Source organism: Hyposmocoma kahamanoa, unplaced genomic scaffold, assembly GCF_003589595.1.
Source record: "Hyposmocoma kahamanoa isolate Upper Pololo Valley unplaced genomic scaffold, ASM358959v1 217, whole genome shotgun sequence".
Taxonomy (NCBI): Eukaryota; Metazoa; Arthropoda; class Insecta; order Lepidoptera; family Cosmopterigidae; genus Hyposmocoma; species Hyposmocoma kahamanoa.
The window spans coordinates 726,967-739,521 of record NW_020653738.1 but is presented as its reverse complement, the minus strand read 5'-3'; the positions used below and the strand labels follow the sequence as shown (position 1 = coordinate 739,521).

The following is a 12,555-nucleotide window of genomic DNA, read 5'->3' as shown; positions in this document are numbered from 1 at the left end:
TACCTCGAAAAGGATACCCATATAGCATATTTTGAAAAATCGTGTCCGCCATCTTGGATTTACAAATAAGTGCTATATTCGTTTTTCATCGACAAAACCGAGCATATCTGTAGGCACCTGATCGACAATGTCGGGCAAATCTGTAGGAACCTTTAACTTAATGATGAGTTAAGCAAGATACAATTTCCCCACTTTTGAGGGAAATGTTATTCCATGGCATCATTATTTGTATATTTGTGTGCGTGCCGACGAGCGTAGTTACAAGTTGCTTACGCCTACATGAATTTGGTTTTTGCCTCACTTGTGACAGTTCGTTTGATATGAAACTATCATTCTATGCGTTATTATTCTAAGTTTCTTCTGTTATTCTTATTATTTTTACAACTTCTTCGGAAAAGAAGAAGCATCTCTACTATCATCTTCTCTAAATTATTATAATTATATTGAGGCGAAAAAGCGGTTTTAACCGACTTCAATAGATTGAGGATGTTCTCAGTTTGATTGTATTTTTTGTGTGTGTTTGTTTTACACGTTTACTCGGACATTTGTGAATCGATTTCGATGTTTCTTTTTTTACTGGAAACGGGGTACCTCAGTGGTGGCTCATTCAGATTTGAATAAAATATCCAAGAGTTGTAAATTAGGGGATGAACCCAGCGTATTGGATTTCACCCACGTTAACCGATTTCAATAACTTGGCAAACAGATGTAATTCTATAAACTTTTGAGGTCTGTTTTTTATAAAACAAAAATAAAAGTATGAATTATTCAATCAATAGTTTTTAGAGCTGCAACTCATTCTGTTAGTGTCTTTATAAGAATTGATTGATAAATAGAATCTGTATTAGGTATAAGTTGTTTACCACGATTCGTATAATCCAGATGGAGTTGAAGCAATAAAGCTGCATTCCAATGCAAAAGAATAAAACAGAACCATTTACTATGTTCAATATCACCCCTGATCATTTTCTATTATATATTTACATTAAATTTCCGCGAGTTTTGCTTCTAGTCGGGTTCTCCAAATACTTTACAACGTGATCCGTGTTAGAAACCTAGCAGTCTTTTAAACGGTTACTCTATAATAAACCGGTCGATTGCGATGGCCGGCTATTGATGATAGTGAACGATGGACCCGATCTGCCGCTGACGTAGATAAATCGACGATTATCGGGTCACTGCATTTACTTTCAGCGCAAATTTAATATAATTAAAAACTTTTACTAGAAACAAGCCGACTGTGAACTTTGACTACAATATGCAAGTATTAAAAACATTAATGGCTTAGTTGAAAGAGTTCTTGCGTCGTATGTAGGAAGTTCTGAATTCGGTTCCGACCGACGGCGTGCGAGTTGGTAAACTAATTCGACACCCCCTGAGCGAAGAGTCATAAGCCCAAGTTCTGAATTTTCTAGGTGAGCGTTTTAGAGTTTTCAAAGGACTAATATCTGCGATGCCTGTGAAATATGATTCATTATTTGTCCTGTTTTGTCATTTTACTGATAGAAATAAAGTTATTTATGAAAAATAAATGGAAATATCCATCGTTGTGGCTTACGATAGATTAGGCAGGAAGGGTTGAATTATAACTTGACAAAACGAGGAAACACCAGCAAAATCGAGAGACTTCACATATTTTTTTAAAAGCGCATGAAGTCCACAACTTAAAGGCCAGCTAGATGGCCTCTAAGCTGTACGGCTGTTGATAAAGGTTGTCGACGATGATACATTTAGCAAGAAAACAAAAACGTTGTTACATATTGTTTTTCGACAAAACTCGCTTATACTTATTTTTTGTTTAAATGGACTGGTATGACTATAAAACGTACTAAATCAATTTGCAAAACAATAATTTGTAATTAATCACACAGCCTTTACAATTTTATGACTTTACAACTTTGACAAAAAGGTTTATTTCTTAGACACTTTACTACATAATTAATTACACATGCGACACCTAATATTGTATACAATAACCAATTGTAAAATCGAATTAACAATAAATATTATATTAATAATTTTTTCAACATTATCGGTAACATATATTTTCCACTACACTCGGCTATACATATGCAAGTTATATGCAAGGTTGCAATTTAAACATATGACAGTTGGGTAGCTTGACGAGTAGCTGACGGGACCTAAAGCCAGTTTCTGGATTATACAGTTAAAAGCCTTTTTGTGACAGTTTCGTCTCACGTTTGTACGCTCTTTGCACGCCATTTGCAAACATGTACGACAGCTCTAATACGGCTTCAAGTCATAATTAAATTGAACCTGGCCACTTCTTCACGTCGCAGAGATGGGTCGATTAAACTGCACGATTGGGCGAACAAACTCGACAAGTAGATCCGAAATCAGTAGATCCTTGATAGACTCCATGTCGTGGCTTTAATGGCTTATGAATTATATAAAGACTTGACGTGTACTTAGGCGGCTTTGTGATATCGCCGGAAAATAACTTTTGTATAGACGAGTCGTATGACTATAGACATACTTAAATTGGAATATGATCGAATTTGACTAATTTAAATTGACAACAAGCTTAAAAACCTTGAGCAGCTGCTATATATTTATTCCGATAGGGAAAATCTCGAAAATATCTTACCGAATAAACATTCCTCTTTCGTATGAAATAACGTTCCAACTACGAGGTCTATCGAGTAATTTATTAAACTTACATTGACTTTTCATCAAAGTAACCTTTTCTAATATTAATTAATATCATTGATACCTTTTCAAAGATAAATATTTTGAAATAATTATTATTTAAATCCATTATGAATATTCAGACGGGCAAATTCGCAGTGGAATATTTAATTAAAAAAAAAAGAAATACGAAACTCAAAAGTACACTCGAGGAAAGAAGTTCGATATTGAATTCTTGATCGAAAATTATTATTCTGTCAGCGACATGTCTTGAGTCGATCAATTAATAATTGGATTGGGTGCGAGGCGTCGAGTGCCTTTTTCTTAATGGGTACCGTTATTGAGAAGGCCGGCACAATAAATTGAATTGCAAAGCGTCATACTTGAGGAATTCGTTTAATCTAGTGGTGGGTATTGAATGCTTGTTCCTCGCCCCTCGCGGCTCCCATGGGCCCCCGGGGGGGCTAAGAGGAGCGAGGGAGTGCATGCCGGCATTGTTTCCCAGTTAATATCGTAGGGCGCGCGTGCCTGTGGAAATACGTGTGTTACGTGGACGGCGCTGCGACAAGATAATAGAGTTTAGACGCGCCTTTTTGATGTGGCTTCGTGTTGATGCAAATATGGTATTTGGTAGAAGCCACAGTTTGGTGACTTTAAAAACTTTAGATCATTTTTGAAGGTGAAACTTCAAAAATACAAGTTAAGCAACGACAACTACTTCGGTAGATGCATTTTCCGAGAACAGTATTTAACAAATCGTAATCAAATACAAAGGTAACTCATAAATCACTTTATTCAATGAAAGTATTATTTTAAATTGAATAAGTAAAAATTTATTTGCTCACGAATTCAATAAGTTTCAAATCGAAAAGCAAGCGATCTTCAACCACTTACCACAGCGTAATCCAGTAACGAAGTGTAAATAAGCAAGCCTAGGATATAAAGCTTGTTGATTGCGCATTATAGTTTGAATCTGCAAGTGACACCACTGTAAACTTCGCGAAATTGAAAAGCCAGCTCAACTTACGATTTTTCCATTTTAGTTTTCCACGCCTCCACTTTTTTCTTCGATAGTACTTTTGCAGGATCGTAGTTTTTATAAAGCATCCTTATTTTTAAAATTCGTATATTTGTTTTTTCAAGCAAACCAACGTTTATAGTCACGGCTGACTATATCGCGAGATTTGAAACCGAAAAACTAGTTTCATTTTCTATATATTTAATTTGTTCATTCTTTCAAAGTACTAAATTTTCCAACTGATTTATATCTATAATTATCATTCTAACTACAAGTTAACAAAGCCGTACCTAGCAGTGGCGTGTAAATGGCATAACAGGCTCTCAAGCATATTAAACCTGAAGATTTAAGTGAAGCAAAAGGATTCTATTGGAATGGCCGCCGTCGAGGGCGACAGAGCCTTGATAAAGGAACCGCCGTTGTCCTGTGGGGCGGACAAACGAATTAGGGAACACATTTGCACTCATGTGTAATAGGGCTGGCAATGGGGAAAATGTGAAATATTTAAATAATAATTAGCATATTCCTGTGGATGACCGAAGTTGAACGACGACCTAGTATGGCAAAACCGGTTGTTGAGTGGAGAGGCTTTTATTTCCATCAGAGGACGTCTTTGGGCTCAAAATGATTTTGATAATATTCTTATGACCAGCATCCCTAAAATTAAAGTTAGTTGGAACGTGACGTCATTATCAAAATGCATTCGTTATATAACACGAAGGCGAATAAACCTTACAACAAAAATTACATACTTTTGGTATAACCTAGAACCGCTTTGGTTTTGAATCAGAAAGCATTTTATAAGCAAGTGACGGGACGAACAACTCGTGCGTGCGGTAAGCGACACGTCTGCCCATAACAGTTGGAGTACCACTCAGTGATTTAAATCGCCAAGACCTAGGAGTACTGCCACTGCCCCCGTCATCGTGAGACTAAAAGTTAATAAGTCCCATTTACTTGTAACTTCGCCAGCACACTTACCCGTCAAAACCAATAACCAGTATCTATATCTATTTATCTAGATAAAGACAATTCATTCCGATTTTGCAGGGTAAGGGTACGGAATGTAGTAATGCTCACATTATTACTTGGCAGCAGAAATAGGTATGGTGACCGTGGCGTCGAAAATAAATGTTTTATGAGGAAATACGGCACATCCTTGCATATTTATTTAACCCGCTAAGTCTCCACGGCGTGACATTAATTTCTAAATTATGTGGAAAATAACAGAAGAGTACTAAAGTTGAGCAATGGAGAAAAGGTTGCTTCTCATTTGGTAAATCGCTGTGAAAGCATATTCCGATGACGTTAGTATCGTGATTGAAACTTCAGAAGAAGAAAGGTCAGAATCCTTGGAAAACTCATGAAGATATTGAACGAAAGTGACGGACTGTATAGACTAATGATAAATAAAGTTAAACAGAGAGTCCTTTTGTAATTCGAACAATCCATTATTGGTCAATAAACATATTTCTCGCAATTGACAACCCTGCCGTAACTGGATTGCGCCAGTCGAGTGGCGTCCAACATGGCAGAGGCTCAAAAATCTATTTCACGTCAATCCGCGCATTTGTCACTTCCACCACATACGCTTATATACGCTCCCACAATCGACCAAACATGTTTTTTACCAAAGGATTGTTTATTCAAATGCATTAGGATACTGGACGTTGCTTTTTCGACGAGAATGGAAACAGTGATAGTTGTGTTTAAAAAACGAGCAATGTTTCGCCACAGTTCGATGGATGATACAAGTACCTTTGGGGTTTATTAAGACACGAAACGTGATTATCTTAATTAGATTAAGAAATAGTGTTTAAATTTTTTAATGCTGTCTTGCTCGCAATACTTTTATGATATAATGCATTATATCAAAAAAGGCACAGCGTAACGCGGAAAAATTAAATCCGTAACCCACCGTACCGAACTCGAGAAACTCGCGAGTAATGACGTCCCAGACGACGAAATCCTTTACTCCCATTTGAAACTCCATTGATTGGATATTGAATTTCGCGCTTAAAAGGAATGTCATTCGAAGAAATTTTAATTTTATTTGGCGTCGTTGTATTCCACAACATTTTTTATTCTATTTTTTCATAATACGTTATTCTATTTATTATACAAAAAAAAAATTGCGCATTTCACCTCTATCTCACCTGATGGAAAGTGACGATAAGGTCGACGATGGAACAAGCACACTTCATACACCTAGATACTGACATGTATTATGCATTACTATTGTTTGTATTACTGATGATCATTTATACGTTTTGACATTTTAAATTTTAACATTGTGATATTGATAATATTAAATAAATTATTGTACACTTTAAAGTAAAAAAATATATAAAATCTTATTATAAGTAATATTAGTTTAAGCGCGTGTGCTTGTGCAATGTGACTAGATTTTTTATTTAATTTTTTTAGTTTCTCAAGTGACGAACAAATATATTTTTCATCTACTGGCATATTCTAATGTTTAAATTACTTGTTCTAGGCGCAGTCGGCGGTGATGGCGACGACAGCGATGACAAGGAAAAGGAAGAAGAAGCAGAACGCGAGCGGCAAGAGGCCATTCGTGAGGCCGAGGAAAGACGCAAGGAGAAGCACCGCAAGATGGAGGAGGAGCGAGAGAAGATGCGGCAGGAGATTAGGGACAAGGTAAGAGAAAGAACTAGAACTCTGTGTAAAATTGCGAAGGATACATCATTCGTGAAGTCGAGTCGATTCGTCTTAGGCGAAGGACGTTAAAGGGGTTAGATTAAATTAATTTGATTACGACGACGTGAAAATGAAAAATAGATATGTGTGTGTGTGTGTGTGTGTGTGTATGTATGTATATCTATCTATATATCGAGACAGCTCAGCGAAAAGGTAAATGAACATTTAAAGATAACTCCACACCAGTCATAAATAAAAGGTTTTGAAGGCTATATCACCGACAAATTTATTTTAAAGCGTTACAATTCACAATGAACAGTAAGGGCGTAGAAGGCTAACGGTGCAATGTTGTGACTAGCACTGGCTATTTTACAATTAACAAACAAACATTGTTTATTTACTGAAAAAAAATTACAAACGTAGCTGAAAATTGTTGAACAGTAAACAGAAATGGGTACACAAAGCCAGTTTATAGCGTTTTCTTGTGCAGGGAGAACCTTGAACCCTTAGATCCTTTACGTTATAAGGTAAAGGTTTTATTGCATGTATTACGTTATATTGTATTACATTTGTCACATTGCGTTTGTTGTATTTGTTCACTCCACACGCGTTTTATCAATAGATGTTTCAAAATCGTTTAGTATCATTGTGTAGTCCCTATTTTTCATTTGCTTGATGAGTCGCCCCTTCAGTACAATTCTGCTCCATCGGCACTTCATTTCACCGATTTTGCGCGCTATGTCGGTTGCTTTAGTTGTCAAAAGTATAACTTTATTAAGAAACCCGCAACGTCGAATCACTTCCATATTATTCTAGATTATCTTTTATCTCCCTTATGTTGCCATCACTATCATCTCACTAGTCGACCCACTGCCACGCGCGCTGGCCCAACGCGGGTTGATCAACTTCATCCGTCACGCAGAAGTCGCTACAATCGTTATTATCAATTCAATTTCATATTCTTCATTTAAACGTACCTATTTATTTGCGCAAGAATTTAAAGTCATAGATACATCCTGACACGGGGATTTGACCTTTCAATAGAGAAGCAATTGTTCTTCCACAGGGATTTCTCGTAACTATTGCCAACGCTTTATAACTCAAATACAAAAGTGATAAATCTTTAATTTCTTAGAAAAGCAAATAAGTCCGTCCGAAACATTAACATATTGTCATTAGATATACAATACCAAAAAACAAAATTTATGGGCGAACCGACCTTCCAACTGTCACGATTCACGATTTTATGTAATTCAGGATAATTTACTGTAGCATTTCAGTAACTGGCGCAAAGTAAATGCAACAGAAATGCGAAGAGTGAGAAAAGAATGCGAAATTACGGCTCGAAAAAATTGCCAAAAATGTCAAGAACGGAATGTGAAGACCAAAGGCGTTCACGGAACTTTTATTAAGACTTTTCAGGGTTCCGTATACCCAAACAATATTCCACTATATCTGGCTATGGTATATCGTACAAGCCTATCCATTCTTTCTTTGTAAGCGATTTATTTGACAGTGTGTCTTTGTCCGACAGGCTCTTGACCTAATTTTTAATCAAAAGTTGCGTGAAAAAAAAATTGCCCTTATATCATTGTGAATTAAGATAGCGGCTTTGGTTTTTTAGCGGCGCCTAGTTAATTTAAGGGTAATTAAAAGATTACAGGTTGACCATTATTTTTCTTAGGCTTTTCTTTATTAAGATGAAGGTAGGTTAGTTATCTGCAACTTTTTTGGGATCCTTTTTAATTAACTTATATTTTAGCAATGTGCCGTCTTATACAATAGACAGTTTTCTGAGGTTAGTTTATTATAGTTATTTGAAAGGAGATTACAGTGGGGGCAGCCCGATGGGGGAGAGAAATGGTTTCTTTCAAATGGTAAACAATACTAATTTATTATTTATTTGCTTACAAACCTCACACCGTTTAAATTCGACGTATGATCCCTCAAATGGCTCTGGTCGTTTCCGCATAGCAGTAAAAGTGTTGAATCAATTTCTTTGGGAAAAATATATAGTAAATTTAAAGATATACACTTATTAGTATATGGTATGAAAACACAATTCCTAAAAATTTTTACTATACAAAAAAACAAACTTACCTCGAAATTATACAAGAAAACCGATGTATTCAATAGGTATCCCGAGGATTTTTTTTTATATCAACTGAACTGAATACAACACATGTAGTATACGACGTACATTTTTCAAATGGCTGTCGTTTCGTTTGGAAAAAAATGAATTCTGAAATAAAGCCAGTGAACTGAATTAGTACAGGAAAAATTTTAATTCGACCTGAGCGATACTAGCTCTTAAATCACAAACTTGCGTAACAAATTTTGACAGATAACAATTCTTATAAAACTTATAATAATTCAATAAATTACAGTAATAAAAAATGCTTATTTCCAGTACGTAGCATTCGCGAAAACTCAAGAACTCAATAACATAATAAATTCTCTTTGTAAATGAAGTATACACGTGTAAAAATGTTCTCAATAGAGACATAACAGGTTTTGTATTTCAGTAAAACACACAATATTAGAGATGTCTAGTTGAAATTTATTCCAGATGAACACACGTTGCAATTAAGAATGTTAATGCGACCACCGAGAGCACATTTGCAGCGTTTGATTCCTTGGAGCCAATTTTCCACCCCTCTTCCACACACAATTTCGCGTTAGATATTATTTCCGAGCGCATTTAACGTTGTTGGCTTGTTGGCATAAACCAACGACTTAATGTGACCCCATAAAAAGTAATCCAACGGTGTCAAATCGCATGAGTGAGGCCATCCGACCAGACTATGTATTTAGCGAGATTACACGATTATCGAACTTCCTCTTCAATAGATCGATTGTTTGAGCAAACTGCACACGTGCTCGCGGTGGTCATATGAACCAGATCGAATTCCATTCTTAAATGTAACATGTGCACTGAACTGGAATCAATTTTAGATCGATATATTGATTATTCTGTTTTATTGAAATATTTACAAAATTGTTACATAACAATATATAATACATAACAATCAATAAGGACATCCTTATTGAAAAACCCGATATATGTATTTATTGAGTTTTTTGTGAAATAACTCCACTAGTTCGCTATCATTAAAAATACAAAAATCGAGTCGGTAAAAAAAAAAGAAAAAACAACAGCTCTATAGAAAGTGTTTATTTTTATTAGCCTTTCTTCCTTTTTTTTGCAAATAAATAAAAGTTATTTGTTAAGATGCTGCGTTTTGTTAAGTTCGCGTTTCTTAAATCCGAACTAGATTATACTGTTTAAATCACTAATATACGACATGATCATATTTGCGTTCTAATTGGATTAAGGAACCCTCTTAAAGATACAAATATCGAACACACGGGAACATTTTCCGTCGACCCGGTGAGATTTGAACACGCGACCGTGCTGCACCGTAGCATTGCTCTATCCAACTGAGCCACGAGTCCAGTTATTGAGTCGCCGAAATTCTTTGTATTTTTGTGACAGATCTTTGTACTGACTTTCGACATTCGTTGCCGCTAGTGACATCTAGTGAGAGATTTTTCGATATTTGTATTCATAATCATAACAATGCTCGTTATATGCTTTGACGGGGCACTGAAAGTGTTTTTGCTCTGTTTCTTAGTCAATAAATTGTTGCTGTAACCGTTATTACATAAATAACTCTACAAAATTTATTAGCTTTAATATCGAACATACATATGAATGAACCATAACCACATTTCACAGACAACCGAGTTACCCAATTACCGACATTTAACCCAATCAGTATCAGTAGCACCGACTAAACTAACACTCGCACTTAATAAACATTATTATGTAATTAGTGGTTACATAAACTCATACGTATCGTATACGTTAGCATATATGGCGATTTACTATCTCAATATAATTATGTGTTGTAAATTAACGTTCCAATAGTTATTTTGGCTTGTTTACCGATGTTAACTGTTTGGGAATTGTTATAATGTTTCTCATCCACATGACTATTTTTAGTAGCAGTGGAGGTCGTTGCGAAAGAGTTGGTCCAGGGAAGAACTGCCCTTACCTATTTCTTTCTTTGGACTTGTCAACTTGCCTCAGGGTGACAGGCGCAGTGGCAGTGCCCCTCAGATCTTTACGATTTAAAGCTCTGAGTGGCAGTACAACTGCTATGGACAGTAATGTCGCTAACACCAGGTATACGACTTGTTAGTCCCGTTACTTGGTTTAATTAAAACAAAAACTGAATCAGGAAAAATATAGGCAAAAATTTGGTGATATGAAGGTGATATAAGAAGTTTAATTAAAGACAAATAACTTGTTACACAATAAACACTTGTTACTTAGCTGAAAGCAGAGGTTTTTCTGTACTGAATACTAGTGTTGTCATCGTCATCTATATTAAGAGGGAGCATGCTAGAAAAGTTTTGACGTTGGCTCCGCCCAAATTTGCGAAACAAATATATGCCTGAAGTTCGCGTGACATGCGACAGGAGATGTTGAATTTTGCGCATTAAAAGTACCAAATTCGTTTTAGCGGAATAACTCTACACAGAAAAAAAGGATTTCTACTAATAAGAAAGAGCAATTTCTCAAAATATTTGCTAATTCTGAAAAAATATTTGTTAAAAGTAATAAAATATTGTCATTACAAAGATACTGCTTATCTTTTTCTAATATAATTTTACTCTTAACTTTATTCTAACTTTGAGACAAATACGTTCACTTCAAGATTTTATTTCATTTCGAATCAATTAATTGGACATTAGGTACTTACATCAAGAAATTTTTACCTCTTACATCAAATTTAAATAATCTTAAATGAATTCAAAATTTCTTGGGTGTATTTTAAGAAAATATATTCTTAAACAAAAAAAGAAGTAGTTTTCTATTCAGATTAATATTCTAAATTCTAGAGTATATTCTTAAAGCAACATTTCGTTGCGTTTTCATAGTCAATGATGTCGTGACATGTCGCCGAAGCCGCACACGGTAACGTTTACTTTTACTTGTGCTTGTAATCATAAAAATCATAAACAGTCATTTATCCAAAGAAACAATACGTAGTATCTCTAGTTTGTTAGGGTGTTATTTATAGTCATATTTTAAGAAATTTGGTTACAGCATGAAATCAAACTACATTTGTAACAAGCACAACTTTAACATGCAATTAGTTCCATCACGCCACTACTAGATGGCATTAGTTGTACTCTGAAACGCGCTATCGTTTTGTTAACTTCAATAGTATAAAGTCATCTCATATATTTTGAATTGTTAGTGCTTTCTGCCGCTGTAGTAATTATACGGCACTGAACTGATGTGCTTTCACGCCAGTGAGACATACTGTTGGGTCCATAACCCTATAAATTTACCCTTTTTGACATTAGAAAACATAAATTTTCAGTCAAATAATTAGGTTCCTCTCAATTTTTCATTCTTTTTTTTTTCAAATCAAAATCGGACATTTCTTATAACAAACAAATGTTTTGTTGAATCTAGAGTGACTTTGTGACTTGAAGTAAATTAATTTGCTCTTGGATTAAATATTTCTGTCTTATAACAAAAATACACTTTTGAGGCGTTATTTTACTATTATCAAGTAATTATTCTCTAGCGTCTATAGGGAGAGGATCGTTTTGTTGGATTTAATAAATTTGTCTTCATATAAAGAATTTTGTCTTTTTCTAAGTAATCTGTTTTTACCGTGTAAAACTAAAGGGATTTAAAAAAATCCGTAGTGACAGTAGTCGATCATGCATAAATATAATTAATTATCTAATTTTTGTCCTAATAACCTGTAGCATTTCGAAGATAAATCGAAAAAATGTGCAAATTAGAGGTCATTTCGTGATTTTTATCTATCGAGGAAACTTTGTTGTTTTATGTTTCTGATTAATGTCTATGCTTGAATATATCGTATAGTTACTCATACAATATTTTATTTTTATCTTTAAAGTGGATATACCCCTCTATAATCAAATCGAAGATTAGGAATTTTTCCTCTGCTCCCTCTTAATCTATTACACGACCTACAGCTGAGCAGGAGTCTCCTCTAATGACGGCGGCCCAATGCTCGTTCGTGATATTCACGTTTTTCAAGGTTTATGAACCTTCTTCGACATGCAGGTGTCATCGTTGGCTTGGCGGTAGCGACACACATGTCCATAACAGTTACAGTGCCACGCAGAGCTTTAAATCGCAAAGATCATATATATATATATATATATAGCAAAGA

At 35.1% G+C, this 12,555-nt stretch overlaps 1 protein-coding gene across 1 annotated transcript in view; it reads left to right on the top strand.

Moving 5' to 3' along the window:
• LOC113227821 (complexin) overlaps positions 1-12,555 on the top strand; it is a 165,779-nt gene that overhangs the window by 118,364 nt on the left and 34,860 nt on the right. Inside the window, exon 2 of the mRNA XM_026460854.1 lies at positions 6,165-6,328. Coding sequence (XP_026316639.1) covers positions 6,165-6,328 — 164 coding nt within the window. The remainder of the gene's footprint in view (positions 1-6,164; positions 6,329-12,555) is intronic.